General features: G+C 40.6%; 1 protein-coding gene across 3 annotated transcripts in view; it reads left to right on the top strand.

Moving 5' to 3' along the window:
- Nucleotides 1–15837, top strand: part of CMIP (c-Maf inducing protein) — a 129378-nt gene that overhangs the window by 90557 nt on the left and 22984 nt on the right. For 2 of the 3 annotated variants that reach the window (XM_069868615.1, XM_069868618.1), the window contains exons 4-10: nucleotides 2141–2302; nucleotides 3446–3487; nucleotides 6196–6258; nucleotides 7649–7729; nucleotides 10968–11071; nucleotides 11621–11725; nucleotides 12959–13312. In XM_069868615.1, the coding sequence (XP_069724716.1) occupies nucleotides 2141–2302; nucleotides 3446–3487; nucleotides 6196–6258; nucleotides 7649–7729; nucleotides 10968–11071; nucleotides 11621–11725; nucleotides 12959–13312 (911 nt within the window). Of the gene's footprint in view, nucleotides 1–1302; nucleotides 1422–2140; nucleotides 2303–3445; nucleotides 3488–6195; nucleotides 6259–7648; nucleotides 7730–10967; nucleotides 11072–11620; nucleotides 11726–12958; nucleotides 13313–15837 lie in introns of those variants that run through there. The other variant, XM_069868617.1, reaches the window with a different exon arrangement.

Genomic DNA, 15837 nt, shown 5'->3' with positions numbered 1-15837 from the left:
ACTTTTTATCCTGGTTTGAACTCTGCTTTGAATTTGATTTCTTCATAGTCTGGGACCAGGAATAAGTACCAGCAGGGAAGATGTACATGTTGAACTAGGTTTGTTTAGTGTCCTCAGTTAGGCAGAAAGGAGTTGCTTGAAGTTATGAGGCTGGCTGGTGGGCCTTGAAGTTTAGATTTTATTTAGTGCTGGAGTGGGTCTAACAGAAAGTCCATTAAAAAAGGCAGTACATGAATAAGAGAACTTAAACTATGATTCAAGTTTCCTACAGTCCAAGTAATCTGTGATGATGGTAGAAGTAGTGCTGGTAGCTTAAAAGCACTGGCGGACCTTCTATGCCCCAAGGAGCTTAGAAGTACAAAGATTTTTACTCAGTTCTGAAATCCCAAACTCATTTGATAGTGCCCACAGCATGTGTTTCTATGTTCCTTTAGCTTTTCAGTGGCTTAAAATGTACTGAAAGTGTAGCTACTGCCAGTGTGCCTTTGTACTTGCATGAATTTAATTAAAAAGGTAATTGGATTGCTTTATCAGGCTTCACTGTCAGCACAGTGCCACCTTCTTCTCCCCCGTCTAACAACGTTGACAAACCTAAGGCATCTGAAATCTGTATTGTCCTGTGTTCTCGTCTGTTGTGTTTCGGATAGAGTACAGAGGTGACTGTGCTTTCTGTTGAGCACTAGATCTGCTGCCACAGTGGGAAGGAAGTGACTGATAAGCCGAGAGGCAGCCTCTTCAGATGGTTCCTGCAGGGGCTGCCCTGTGTGAGTGGAGGGGGAAATGCCGTGTAGTGGCAAAACTCCAAACCATAACAAAACAAAGCAGACTGACTCTTTGTGAAGTCCTCTCTCTTTATTACACTGACCATGTATAGCCCAGAACGGGCAGCTGAATCTGTGAGCTGCGCAATGTGAACAGTTCTTGCAATTTCTCTGGAAGTGCTGCCGAGGAACGCAAGATCCATTTTTAGTGCAGAACACTGATGTTTTCATGTAAACAAAGAAGTGCTCAGCCTGTGCTGTTTAATAAACCTGAGGATGTATCCAGACTTCCTGACATCCCTCTGACAAGTGGACCAGATTCGCACACAGAGAGGAGCGGAAGGGCATATGACCTGAACAACATGCTGTGGTCCTGGCACTTGCTTTCCATCAGCCATTAGAGCTCCTTCCCTGCCAGCTCCGGGGCTGTGCGCTGCCTCCAGCGCTGCCTGCTTTGGCAAGCCTCGCCTGGCTCTGGTACATGCTTCGTGCTGTCGTTGGGAGTGGCATTTTAATGCTCCTCGTCGTTTCCTTCAACTTCTAGAGTTTCATCAAGCCACCTCTGGGAATTCGGGAGGGTGGGTTTTCTCTAAAGAATACTATTTATAATACGAAGCAGCCTTAGTTTCAGTCATTTGTGGCAACATGGCTGCTGAGGAGGTAAGAACAGTCTTTTGCTTATCCAGCTGATCTACAGATGGAGTGGTTGGTGAAATAGGTTGGGCACGGGCAGAAGTAACACACGGGCATGCAGAGGACTGGGGCAGGTGGGAAGCAGTTTAAAGCAGTCAGCATTAAGCAGTCAGGAATGTTTTTCTTGAGAGTGGAAATGCTGTTGTGTGGAAGATTTGGAGACTTCATGAGTTAATTTCTGTTACTTTTCAGTAACCTTCAAGACAGAAAGAAAAACCTGTGGGTCTACTGGAATTTTTCACTTTAATGAAATTGATTTAGCTCATACTGAATGTGAATTCACCTATTAGCAATGTAGAATAAAGTACCTGTAGAATGATGTTTTGATGGCCTCTCTCCCCCATTCTTAATGACTAACTCCCTTTAAAAGCCTCTACAGCTTTGGAAACAATGTAATAGCAGTTATCTGTTATTAGCCTTAGGAAAAAAGTGTTTACAAGAGCAGATGATGGAAAGAAAGATGGTCTGGAATTCAAAACCTTATTTTATAATTAAAAGAAAGAGTCAGTTTTTCATTGCTTCCACAGAAGAAATTGGTTTAGACATGTGAGATCTGCAAACAGAAAAGGCAAAAGTCTTAACTACAAAGCAGCCCATTTGAAGTTGCTTGTAGGAATCACAAATCCAGTCAGTTTTTTCAAGGGATTTATGATGGTGTCAGTGTGACCCTTTTGTTTATCCTACAGAAAAAGATTTACAAGTACAAGAAGGTGCTCAGTAACCCCAGCCGCTGGGAGGTGGTGTTGAAGGAGATCAGGACGCTGGTGGACATGGCGCTGACCTCTCCGCTTCAGGATGACTCTATTCACCAAGCACCACTGGAGATTGTCTCAAAACTGCTCTCAGAGGTATGACCTCAGTAGTGCTTCTGCAAGACTCTGTCACATTTAGACAAGAGACAAACTGTTAAAGTTTGTGGGTGGGTTTTATTTTAACTTGGGCAATCAAAATTCTGCTTTTGCGTCTGCTTGTGATTTCTGCTGACTTGAGTGGAATTTGTACTTGCTGGGGAGAAAGAGAATTTGACCCATGTTATCTAGATTTCTAGAAAAAAACCCACATTTCTCTTTAGTTTTGTTGATTATTTATGGCAAATTTGTTATGGGTCTGATACGTCTTATTTCAAGTCAGTGGGAAAACTCTTTTTGACTTCTATCCCGTTGGCTTTCTTTGCATGACTGATAATTCTTGTAGCAATATGTATATACCAATAAATTAATTGTACACTTCCTGTATTATTACTAATTCTGTCAAAGAAAAGTATTCTATTTCTTCAGAAGTACCTATCCTCCTTTGATAGCACCTATTTCAAATAGCTAACTGTTCATGGGCCGGAAATGTAACGCCAAGCAGGTTTTTCATGTCTTAGTTCTGATGTGCAAAGATTTGTCATATGCAAAAAAAAATTCCTAGCTATTTTATCATGCAGTAGGCAAAGATCTTAGCAACTCACAACTTCGTAAGCTCTGAATGGATCATGCTGCTGAGAAAGCTAAAAGCAAACTCTTTTGCATAGGTGGTAGCTTACAAGACTTCCAGTAAGTGTGTTGGCTTTTACTGGTTCCATGTTTGAAGAAAGAATTTCAGGAAAACTGCAGCAGTTAGTTTACTGGCAGACAGATGTTATACAACACCACAACAATCCTTTTATTAATTTTCACAGAAACATAAAGCCTGTCTTAAGAAAGCACTTCTAAGAAATTTATTCCTAGCTTTAGTTTTCCCACTGATTGAGACCTACTCTGTCATCCCGGTTGTGTCCTCAGCTTTCACGGCTGGAGTGCTTAAATCTGAAGGTGCTGAGGGAGAAATAGAAGCTTGCACAACCCCTTGGAGCATATTTTAATTTGTTTAATTTTATTCTAAAAATAAGCAATTGCATTTTTGACCCTTTCTGCTTTTGTCGGGTGGTAGCTATGAGTACACTCTGTGCCGGTGTGCCAACTCGAAGTACTCTCTGCTCATTCATGTCTTCTATTCAACTCTTTCAGAACAACAACTTAACCACTCAAGACCATGAGAGCATTATTGTGGTGAGTAGCTTTCTGTCAAAATCTGAGGACAAAGATGTATTGTTTGATAACACTTCTGTTAATGCTTGCCTCTATCCCACTGCAGTTGGGTAAATATGAAAGTATTTCCACCAATGCTGGTGAACTTAGACAGGACCAAGCCCATTTATTCTACTGCTTTTTATGTGGTTGTGTCATTCCTCTTTTCTTGTTTCATAGATGAGCAACAATAGTTTCCTTATCAACTTATCTGAAACAGCACAGCATGTTGAGGGTTAATCATCTCCCCAAATGACCTCCTTACTATGTTACACAGTGCCATGTTCATCTCTATAGATAATTATAAAAAATAAATAATAAAAAACCCATCATTTCCAGATGTGTCCTATAAAACCCTTAGGCTTACTATATGTGTCACTGCAGTTTAACCCCGTGCTTGCTTGATTTGTAAAAATATCTTTCTTCAACCTTTTTCTTTTCTGTAGGTTGTATTTTTTTAGACATAGAAATAAGTGAATCAAATGGCAGTCTTTCCTTGTGCAACAAAATACAAAATCTCAACAATATATTGGAGAGGTAAACTTGGTTCCCCATCGCTGTGATTTAATTTCAGTCAGTAGCAATTTCCAGATTTTCCCAGTAATCCAATTTAGAACCTCACCACCACCCAGTTGTATCAGGTCTTGATGACTCTTCCTGCAAAATGACATGGTGGCATGTAGCTGCCAGTTAGGTGTGAATTGTGTTTAACTGCTGTTTAAGGTACCATTTTACCTGGAATCAGCCACGAAGATTGGTTTCTGAAGTGACTTTTATTTGTTTTTTGAGATCTTCTATAACTTTCATTTTTCTCTAGGGGCAAGTGTAATCCAGCCCTCCAGTTACAACTGGTTGTTTAGGGGGAAGGATTTTAATATCAAAGATGTAAAGTGACCCTGCCGTGAGCATGGAAGTTGGAGGTGGCCTCCAAAGGTCCTTTCATCTGACATTCGGCACTTCTGGGTGGTGGCTTCTTCAGTTCAAGTTGTGCCCTTCTGCAGGTTGTGCCCGAACCATTAAAGAGCTGGCAGTTTCTGGGCATTCAGAGCTCGCTGCTGTTACAGGGCTAACCTGCACTATTCTTAAGAAGTATTGCTAATGCTGTGTATTTCTGTAGTGTCTTAAAAGTACTTGGTGATATGCCATGCGGGTGGAACTGGCTTTCTTTCTGTAGATGGTTCTGGAACAGATGAATATTACAACTGACTCCCTGCCCAGTAAGGAAGGGGAAGCACAAGTTGCCATAACTGAGCAACGCAAGACAGAACATTAATGCTTTTAACCACAGCACACTTAAGGAAAATACAGCCTGTTTTCATGCTGACAGTGCAGGCAGGGCTGTGACCAGCATGATAGAGTCAGTTGTGGTTGTTCCATACATTTAGGAAGGACTGGCTTGAAACAGTAAAGCTGATATTTCTTAGGCTAGTGACATCTCTGATGCAGTGATCCTCTGATAGCTGCAGCACAGGTATAAACACTTGCTGATTTTGCAATATGAGACTCCTGTGATATAGTAAACACTCTAAAAGATTGGTTCAAGGAAGATCTTTAGCTCGGGTGTTGGATGGTTAGCAAATATATTCTAGTCTCACTGTATTTGTCGCATTCTCCATCAGTCTGCTGTTGCTGCAGCAGCAGAGGGAGAGTGAACAGTTGCAGAAGGATGGCACACCATAATCAACAGAAACATCATAAATGTTATGTGTACCCAAAGCCAGATCTTTGCAGATGTATTTGGGTTTCATTGTTGAAGTTCACGTTAATTTTGACCTGCTAGTGTGTGCAAGCAGACTGACCGGGGCTGGAATCCTTAAGGAGATGAGAGGGAGAACAAAAACCAAAGCAGGCTGCCATAATAAAGCTCTAGATGCCATCTGAATAAAATATCTGGTGTTCAGTTGCTTAATACAAAATGTCCTAGCTGCTCTTTTTAGAGTACTTTTAAATGGGTACTGGGAATCCCTTTAGCTCAAGACTGGAAAAGCCCGAGGGCACCATTGCATAGAGAGAATGCCTTGTTCTAGTACCATTTCCTAATTTGCAAAGAAAGTAACAGCAACATAAGCTCATTACACCCTCGGTGGCAGGTATGACCTCTAATGTATTTACCAAGCATAAGCACATTGGTTTGCACAGCAACAAAGGAGGAATGGTTGATCTCAACTTTCACAAATTTAGATGCCTGATTTCAATGAACGGGATCCTTCAATGGAAGAATAATGCTATGTAACTTTTAGTGAGTTATTTCTCACAAAAAGAGCTTGAGCCGTCCTATAAAGGGTTTGTGTGTGTTTGTGGTGTTTTTCAGATTTTTCTTTTAGGGAGATGTTCTAACTGAAACAGTGAGCCAGATTCATCCTTGTTATTTTACATCCTAAAACACTTGGTCTGCTTCTGTTTTCATTTAAACCATTATAAAAATAATACTCCTTTGCTGTATTTTATGTATTTACACTGTTGTAGTTAAAAGCAAAATTTTACAGAAGATACATAGCAAAGGTGTGCTTGAGCTTGCACATAGAATAAACACACAGCCCACCTCTAATTTCTCTATTGTTGCTTTTGTGATGCTTAATTCCTTCCTTTTTAAAAGTAAGTTTCGCCCCTTGCCCCTGAAAAATATTTCCCTGCAAAATGCTTACTCCATTTGCAGTCCTTTAAGTAAATTCCTCTCTCTCTTTTTGAAGGCAATTGCACCTTTGCTGGAAAACAACCATCCTCCTCCTGACCTCTGTGAATTCTTCTGCAAGGTATCAGAACAGCTTTGCTTTCTGCAATGTCATAGTTGCATATGACTGAAGTTCTTCAAGGGGATTGTTGGTTTTTTTACTCCTTACCTCAAGTCCAAATTGTTTTCAGTTTTTGTTCAACAACCAATGATGTTGAAATAGTTAACAGCACCATTATGATAAATAGATCCATGTCTTCAGTACATCACACTGCATAGTCCCGATACTCCATGAGAGTTAAAATCTTCAGACTCCCACAGCCCAGTCTGGGTACAAGAGATGTCCTGCTGCGTGTTCTATTTAGCTAATGCAAAAATCATTGGAGTCGCTGTGTTCAGATGAGTTGGTAATGTGGTGCACAACTCAGCCCTAATGGTATTATATAATTGCTAATGGCAGCAGGAAGATCGTAAGGACCCATCCTCTTTCCTCAGAAGTCCACGTTTGTGCTACATTTTGCATCTTTCCCATAAACTTCTGGGTATTTTGGATTGCAGAGCTTCTGTATTTCAGAATACTACTTTTCCTCTAGGCACGTTTGTGTTTCAGTTCCAAGTCTGCTTAAATTTGCTTAGTGATGAGTGGGTCTACCTTTGTCAAATGTTCTGGGTGCTGCTTATAATTCTTATCCAGAGTTATTTGTTAGCACCTTCTTCCTACAGAAATTAAGTCAAGTTTCAGAAACTTCTCTGACTGTTTCATTTTTATAAGCCAGTCACTTTTATTCCTGTGGGGTTTTGCCTTTGGTCTGCATCAGAGGTGGGCACCTAGTTATTTTCAGATGTGTGGGGTGGGCTGCGTATAATTGCAGGAAGGGAAATGGAGTTTTCCTCCTTAGAGATACTCAGAACTGAAAATGGACAAGGCTGATGAGAGGCTAATGTACCTTCAAAACTGACCCTGCCTGGAATGGTGGCGTTGGACCAGATGACCTCCAAAGGACCTTCACAACCTATATTATCTGGCTGATACATTATGATTATATGTTTTAGCTTGTGATGGGAGAGTGGCTTGTTGATCCCTAAGAAAGGAAGTCTGTGCCATTACACTGCCCGTGTCTACATATCTTTTTGTTATCCACAATGCCTTTACTTTTAAAACTGTTGGCAAGTTTCAACTGAATTTTTCAAAAGGGGTAGAGGTCTCAAAATTACTACATTCCAGTGAGTTTTGTGAAGAAGAGGCAGTAGGTAAAGGAACTTGTATAATTCATGAGCTCCCATGGTAATCTGCTATTAAATGACAGCAAATACATAGGAGAAAGCAGTGTTATCAGTACTCTAATCCCTGGAAAGATTAATTTAGGCCTTGGATCTTCTTAATCTTGGGGTAATCTGTGCATGGGGTGTGAAGCCAGAGAAGACCCGTCTTCATAATTTCTGCAGCTCACAAAATGACTTGTTTGTTACAGCACTGCCGAGAGCGCCCACGGTCCATGGTTGTGATAGAAGTGTTCACACCGGTGGTACAGAGGATTCTCAAACACAACATGGTGAGTGCATGTTGTGGAATTTGGTCAGTTGGGGAAGTTTTACTGAGGTACCTTTCATAATTAGCAGTTGCTTTATTGCCTGTAGTGCATAAAGCACTGTGATATCTAAATATAATCCCCTGAACTGTGGATGCTGCATGTAACCATGTGTTTTTTTTATGAATGCAAAACTAATAAGCACCCAGTGGGAGTTTTAAAAGCATCTAAGCAAACCCATGATTTGAGAAATGTGTCTTTTGACAGCAGTGCCAGCGTATGCAGCTCCAGTTCTTTCCCACCTGGCTCTTGGTTCCTTATTTGCTCCCTGCATGTCCTTGTTGTAGTTATAATAGTTTAAAATCAATTAAATAACAAAGTCAGAATAGAGACTTTGCTGACTTTGAGCTGAGACCCTCAACATTTTTTCTTTAAGAAACCCCTAGCTCTTTGGATTTCCATTTCTCTTTAAACTCATGTCTAATGAATTCTTACCTAGGTTTCCTGAATTTCCTTAAGCTTTTCTGCTATTTGTTTTCCTTCAAATTCCAGGAATTGTGTACTCTGTCATTTTATGATTGTTCTCTCCTAGACACTCTCTCTTCTTATTGCCAGTCAATTCCATACTAGTGATTGAAATAAATGCTAGGAAGCTGCCCTGCCAACTCTGCTCTTTTCATGCCTTATACCAGTTTCTCTCCCCTGACTGAAGATATTCTTACATGATCCATGCTCCTTTCCGAAGTGAGGTCTGAGCGAGATTACCAGCCCTCTATCCTTTGTGGTATATTATGTTTCCTGCCACATTTTTTAAGTTGCACAAAGAAATTTTACTCACAATGCTGTGGCAGAGTAACAAATACACAAAATATTTAAGACAGTTGGCTGTGATTTCAGGGATGGGTTTTATACCTCTGTAACTAGAGTCAACTTCTTTTCACTAGCTAGTATAATTTTAAAGACCATACGCTGTCCTGTGTACAGCGTGAACCCAGTTCATATATCTTATTTTTACAACAGTATTATTATTTAACTTGAGCTTACAGAACTAGGTAGAAAGCCCAAGATGGTGAAAAGGTCGTATTCCTGGCTCTGTGCCTGCACTCTGCAGACATGTAAACATTTTTGAATATTCTGTAGTGTTCAATGAAATATTCTGTAAATGTTATTCTTGGATTCCAGACTCATTTTTTAAAGCATCCAGAGCTCTTGAGGGGTCTCAAATGAAATCTAACTGCATAGTGTAATGCTTGTATTTGGTTAGCTTCAGAGAATTGGGTATATTTACCATACTTAACATTTGCAGATTGAAAATCAACATGTCTGTACCGCAGTGTGTAGTCAGAGAATTTATGGTGTCATATATTAATTGGAGTGGATTTGGGCACTTTACTGCTCTCCAGGGACTTCTGTACTGAATAGTCTTTTAGAGAATGTGTGTGTGTGCCCATAAATAAAGTTATCCTTTAGGGGGACAGTGTTGTTGGCAGTAAACTTCATAACCTTAGGAGGCCCCATGTAATACAGCACGCTTACAGCAGGAGACCAAGCTCTGTTCCCTCCTTTGCTGCTAATTCACTCTGTGGTCTTTGATAAGTTCATGACTGATTTTGTTCCACAGTTACCCACCTATAAAGTGAGGAAAGAGTGCTTCATTTATCTACCATTTTGAAATCGCAAAAAAACCTGAGAGTAGCTTTTTCTCTTACTGATGCTAAGTTATGTACAGGACTGGAGACTACTGTATGCTGAGTTTTTTGGGGAGTGCTCAGCAACCTTTCAGTACCTTTGGATTTCAGCTGTTTGTAGGCTCAGTCAGAATGTTTGAGTATAAGCACTATTGTTTGTTTTTAGGGGGAGAGCAAACAGTATTGATTGTGTATAGTTCTGTACCTGGAATGGTGACAGGGTGTCATATTGTGTTCAGAGAGGTATTTTATTTTAGAGCAGTCGGCAACAACATCCTTTTTATTATCTCTTGGACTTTCATTCTAACTTCAGTTAGGACACCTACCCAGGTTGAAAAATTTCATCAACAAATCAGAGCTGCAAAAGCTGTCTTGCAAGGAGTGTTCATGAAATTAAACAGCACCAAATAATAGATGAAGTACACATGGTCTCATGCCCTTGAACCAAGTATACGTGCACCTGCCGGAAAGAGCTGTTAAAAGTTTAGTGATTTTAATTATAATACCAACTGTGGAATCGCCCACAGTCCCTTTGCTGCGTTAAGTTACCAAGTGCCCATTCAATACTAATGAAGAGTGCCACTAACAGTTAGGCTTGAAGGAGACGTTGTTCCATTATTTTGTGAACCCATGAGATCTTAACATCAGTTGAGCTATAGAAGTACCTGAAACCAAAATAAGTAGCAGGAGGTTTCAGTGCTTTGGGAGTGTATCTTCCCTTTTACAGACCACCACTTCTTTACCACTTGTGGTATTTCTTTAACATTTCAGTTGCCATTTATTTTTGCAGGATTACTCTTCTTCCACAGCCATCTGCTTGAGGGATTAGTAGGAGGGCTTGTTTCGCCTCAGTGCGCCTTGTTCGCTGCATGGAAGTTTAGCTTTGTAGTTCTGTAACACCTGTGTAATAAGGTTACACCTGTGTAAATGTGAAGAAATGTACTGTGGAATAACACTCACTAGACAGCAGATTTTACTCCTTTCACATCTAAAAATAGCAGGTGATGTGAGGGGATGCAGGATTTCAGTTAGCAGGTGCCTTTCTGACTGCAGGATTTGAAGAAGGTGACTGTTGAGCTCACTTCTCAAATTCACATTGTAGCTGAAGTAAAATCCCTAGAGGAAAAACTGATCTCTGGTTTTATACTTTATCACTTATTGATTGCATGTCAAAAGGATTTACTTGAAAATCAGAATAGCTATTATGTCAAACATGGAAGTAAAAAATTGTGTGTTGCATTTCTAAAAAAACTGCAGTTATGAGTGGAAGCAAAAATGCAAACCAACAAAAATTAAAGGTATAAAGTGGAGTGTATGAAAAAATCTAAGTGCGGGGAGGTTTGGGTTTTTTTATTAAATACGCCTATTATTTCAAGATGGGTATGGGCAAAAGAGGAGAATTAGAAAGCATGTCATTATTAGTGGGAAGCATGCAGCGATAATGTGCTCTTGAAGCTGTCAGCATTGAAGTGAAATTGGTTGTGTTTGAGTTGTTTTCTTTTGAACACCTACCGTTGCAATGTACGTTGCAGATGTGTTTCACTGTCTTCACTGAATCTCTCTTTTTTGGACAGGATTTTGGGAAGTGCCCTCGGTTGCGACTGTTTACTCAGGAGTATATTCTGGCTTTGAATGAGCTGAATGCTGGAATGGAAGTGGTGAAGAAGTTTATTCATAGGTTAGTTACATCTAATTTATGGTGTGTTTCCAGTGCTGTGTTACTTCTCCCAGCCCTGTTTATCTCTCTACTGGCTCTTAAGAGTAGCTGGCGCTTTTTGGTACTGGAAAACAGCAAATAAATTAGAAGAGACCGTGAGACAATGTTGCTGAAGTCTCTTTTTTTAAATAAAACAAACTCATTCTCAAATATGGCTGTGGTTTTCTGCCTAGTTACACAATGGAAGCAAATGGGCTTTGCTATGCTTACATTGGTTTTATACATTTGCACTGGAAGCCTCTACAGAGAGATTCCTATTAACTTTAGATCACATAATGCTTGAGGGACTGTAGAGATACCGTATCAAAGAAACTGAGGATGCAACATAGCCTTATTCATAAATAAGGACCATTGTGTATGGATTTACCGGGCTGAAATAGCACTCTGCTATGGCCCTTCGGAAAATTTCCCGAAGCTGTCTGTCCAGTTCTGGCACCCTCTTCTACCTGACTGCTTATGCCCACAGAGATCTTCCTCACAATGATGTCATTTTGGTTTTTTGTTTTTCAGCATGCATGGTCCAACTGGACAATGCCCCCATCCCAGGGTCCTGCCAAATCTTGTAGCTGTCTGCTTAGCAGCCATTTATTCATGTTATGAGGAGTTTATCAACAGGTTAGTATTATGAATTCCCAGCTGACTGCATGTTACTCCCTTCCAAATGCATGGTGTCTGTAAACGAGATAGGCATGAGCATGGGTATGTGACAGCAAGTCTTTATTCTCACTCTGCTTGTTGCTAGAGTTACATGTGGGAGTTCTGGTCAATCATGTCCATGTTTTTGTGGATAAATGACTGTATTTATTACTGCTTATGTGCTTAGTAACCTAAAAGATGCTGACCCTTCATTCACTTGTACTCACTGTTGCATGTTTTGAGGCAGTAAGCGTGGCAATCTGGTATTGCACATCTTTGTCTCCATGCTTGAAAGTGGGGGCAGTGCCGGTGATGCAAGGAGCTTGGCAGTTCCCAGTACAGAAGTGCTGCAAGCTGCAGTAACTTCCAAGAGGAAGCTCAACAGCCAGCTGCATGCTGATCATGGCCACTGTTGGGATATTCCTCTAAGGCAGATTGAAGATGCAACCAGCCTCTCTAGGCCAGCAAAACATCAGTGGTCCACAAGAATCTCTGGAAATTAAGCACTACCCAGAGCAGTGCCACTTGTGATCCCTTTCTGGCACATAAAGCGTGTGTTACACCTAAAGCAAAGGGAAGGGTGAGATCTTGAAGAAGGGGCTGTGTGTAAATCTCTGTGTATCTATGGCTTTGAACCTGAGCTGGTTTCACAGTTCTGTCTCCATTATAGTGGAAAATTTTTATTCCTGCTTACTGCAAAATGGTTGCCACAGTTCTTGACATGTGAGCCAGTTTCCAGTAGGCACTGAGGGTTCCCTTCTGCTGTGTTTCCTATTTGTTGATGCCCATCTGACTTTCCTTGAGGTAGAGTGCAGACAGGGGCAGTTGTGTCCAACAAAAATTCCAGACGCAAGGGCTGCAGACAAATGTCTGGGCATGTACTGTAGCCAGATACATACTTGGGCATGGATTCTGTTACAGCTTTGCACAACTTGGATGGGGAAGTTTACCTTTATACTAAACTGGCATGTCAAACATAGTAAAGAAAAGCTTGAATCTTTGTAGAACAGAGGCTACGGAAGAATCCTGTTGGAGCCTTTTAATGTTTTTAATTGATTTCAGTAATCTGATTACACAGGAGAAAGCAGTCTGGTGGGCTGGGGTGAAATGCAGTGGGAAATTGCAAAAGATCTTGGCTTTTCATGTTGCAGTCTTTCTCCTGCTCTCTGCTGTTATGTCTACTGAAATTACATTTTTATTTTTAAAATTCAGTCGAGACAATTCGCCAAGCCTGAAGGAAATTCGGAACGGCTGCCAGCAGCAGTGTGACCGAAAGCCTAATCTCCCCCTCCGCCTTCTTCACACAAGTCCTGACCTGGTCTCTCAAGAGGCCACCTTGACTGAATCCCGTCTCAAACCAGTCATTGTCACTGCAAGTGAGATCCACGTGGAGGTGGAACGCAACAACACAGCTAATCAGAAGATGACAGCTAATGTTGGCAATGACAGCGAGCCCAACCTGATTGACTGCTTGATGGTCAGTCCTACCTGCAGCACCATGAGCATTGAACTGAGTGCCCAGGCAGACAGGATCCTTGGCTGTTATGTTGAAATACTCAAGATGCTGTAAGTAACTATTTTAAACAACTTCTTGAACAATATCATCTTAACAGTTGGGGGCTTTTCGCCCAGGCCTGTCATCTTCAACATCTGTGTGCAGCAAGCACATGGTTATAAATCTACCTCCAGCTCTAGAGCCCAGCCTCTGACAGAGACATCTGGCACTGCCAATATGTTCTAAAAATAGCAATAGGAAAATGAAAACGGAAAGCTTATTTGCACAGTGAGCCTCGGGCATATTAGAGAAGACAGGATGTTGTTGCCAGTGGTTTTTCTTTTGTTCTTGCCCACCAGAAAAGAAGTAATTCCATTTGTGTCCTCTGGGGCTCTTGGGATGTCCCAGACAGAGCTAGAAAAGACAGGTCTGTGCTGGGCTCAGTGCTTGCACTGTGATAGGCAGCGCTGCTCCTCTGGCTTCAGCGGGAGTTGGATGAGATTAGTGTCTTTCACTTAGGTGTTCTTCCGTCACATGTTTGTAGGCATTTTATGACTTGTTCAGATTTACTTTTATTAGAGTGGAGCCAGTTGTCAACCAGTTGCTTTGGTATACTGAACCTGTGTTAGAACGAATAGCCTTTACGAAATGGTGGCTCCATGGTTTCCAGGGAGACAAATCCTCTGAATATCTTCAAGAGGAGTATAAAATAAGAAGTTATTTAGGAAAAGCTTTTTTTTCTCCTGGATAAATAAATAAATGGAGTAACACAAAAGATGGACTATGGAATAGAAATTTATAGTAGAAGTGTAGTAAAACAACCCAAATGAACTGTGTTGACTTTGGCTGTCAGCTCTGCTGCTGAGTAGCAGTGTGTCCTTGGGCAAATAGTTATATTTCTACATTAATTATTTGTAAACAGTGTAAGGCTTAATGTAGTAATCTTTGAGTTTTTTAGAATACAAGAGACAGTGGGTGAAGTTTGGGCTCTGCTGTAAACTGTGAGCATGTGGCTACACTGAAGTCAGATGTAAATCAGGGTGTGCAGTCTTGTTGAATTAAAGGAAATCCAACTGCCGTGATGGAGGATTTTGTGAAAGTTTCATCCCACATTTTAATTTTTTTCAAAATACGTAGTACCAGTTTTCAATGTAATTCCTTCATTCACTGCAGACATGGCTTGCAAATATTTACATAAGCATACACTCAGAACTAGAGGCAGGACAGATGAATCCAAGATACTGTTCCAATATGCCTTTGCTTCATCTGGTGGCTTCTAAGTGTTCACGCACCCAGGTGCTACTTTAAATACATTGTGTATTTATTCCCGTCCCCTTGACTCTAGATGTTTCCCATAAACACTGCTCACTCTTTCTCGGTCCTGATGCTGGCTTGGATGCTGACTCACTAAGCGTTGACAGTTTTTGTTTCATCATGCAGCTGACACACACCTATAAACAAATTCACGAATGGGCATGTTCTTCTTTGCTCTCTCCACATTTTAAATATTTGATATGCCAGGTCTCAATTCCCACATTGTTTCTTACATAAAGGACTCTCTATTTCAACCTGTACCTTGAAATAATGTATTTTTTTGCTGTCTTTTAAAAATCAAGCTCTTAGTGAAAACTTAGAAACAGTGAAGAAGAGTGCCTGTTACTGCTGTTGCACAGATGGTGGGGCGTGTGACAGCTTTGTGCCCTTTTTCAGCTTGAACGGTGGTAATTCTGAAGGGTGAAACCCACAGGATGTGTGTATAGTAAAGAGCCAGCGACACAACAAAACTAGAACAACTCTGCTCAGATTGCCTTGCCAGAGTCCACGTTCTGCTTGAGAAATCACAAGCTATGAGAATATAAGACTGTTTCTAAGCAGAGCCATGGCTCTAATTTGGGTTCTCTTCCATTCCTGTTCATCCTTTGATTTTTTTTTTTCTGGACCTGAAAGTGTTAATACAGAAATTAGTTTTGTTCCTGATTCTGCCACTAGCTAACTCTAGTTTTAGACAAGTTGCTTCTTTTTGCACTTCAGTTTGCTATTTGTAAAATACAGGTAAAGATTTTGAATGTTGTTTTTTGGACTGAAACCAGGGATGGAAAAGCATTGTAGAAGGGCTAGTAGTTATTAATGAAAATGAGGGATAATGCTGTTGTGATGCTGATTCCTTGCATGCTCAAGCTTTTCTTGAACAAAGGCTTTCTGATGCACAAAAAACTATTACTGTACTTTGGAAAACGAAGACTATGAAGAAAAAGAGTTGAAGAACATGCCAGTAGGAAGCAAACATTAATTATAAAACAACTGCTATCCAGGAGCTGAGCTCTCAGAGGGCAGTCAATAAAATAATGTTCTTATTAATGAAGTGGTAAGCCAAACACAAATAAGTTGCTTAGCACTGAATTTAATTGTTCTTTTAGGTGTCTGACTCAATATCATCATCAAAACAAGAGTCTCCAACAATGATATCTTTTCTTACATAATTAATTTAGGGAAGCAGGGAGTGATTTATCTAGGCAGATTTTAATTATTGGAAGTCTAGCAAATAAAAATTCTTAACAGTATCTTCAGCAGAGGACATTTTATTGTTCACCTAATT

The sequence above is a fragment of the Phaenicophaeus curvirostris genome, chromosome 14 (genome assembly GCF_032191515.1).
Source record: "Phaenicophaeus curvirostris isolate KB17595 chromosome 14, BPBGC_Pcur_1.0, whole genome shotgun sequence".
Taxonomy (NCBI): domain Eukaryota; kingdom Metazoa; phylum Chordata; class Aves; order Cuculiformes; family Cuculidae; genus Phaenicophaeus; species Phaenicophaeus curvirostris.
Note: the sequence above shows the minus strand (reverse complement) of the source record. Positions and strands in the feature narration are given on the sequence as shown.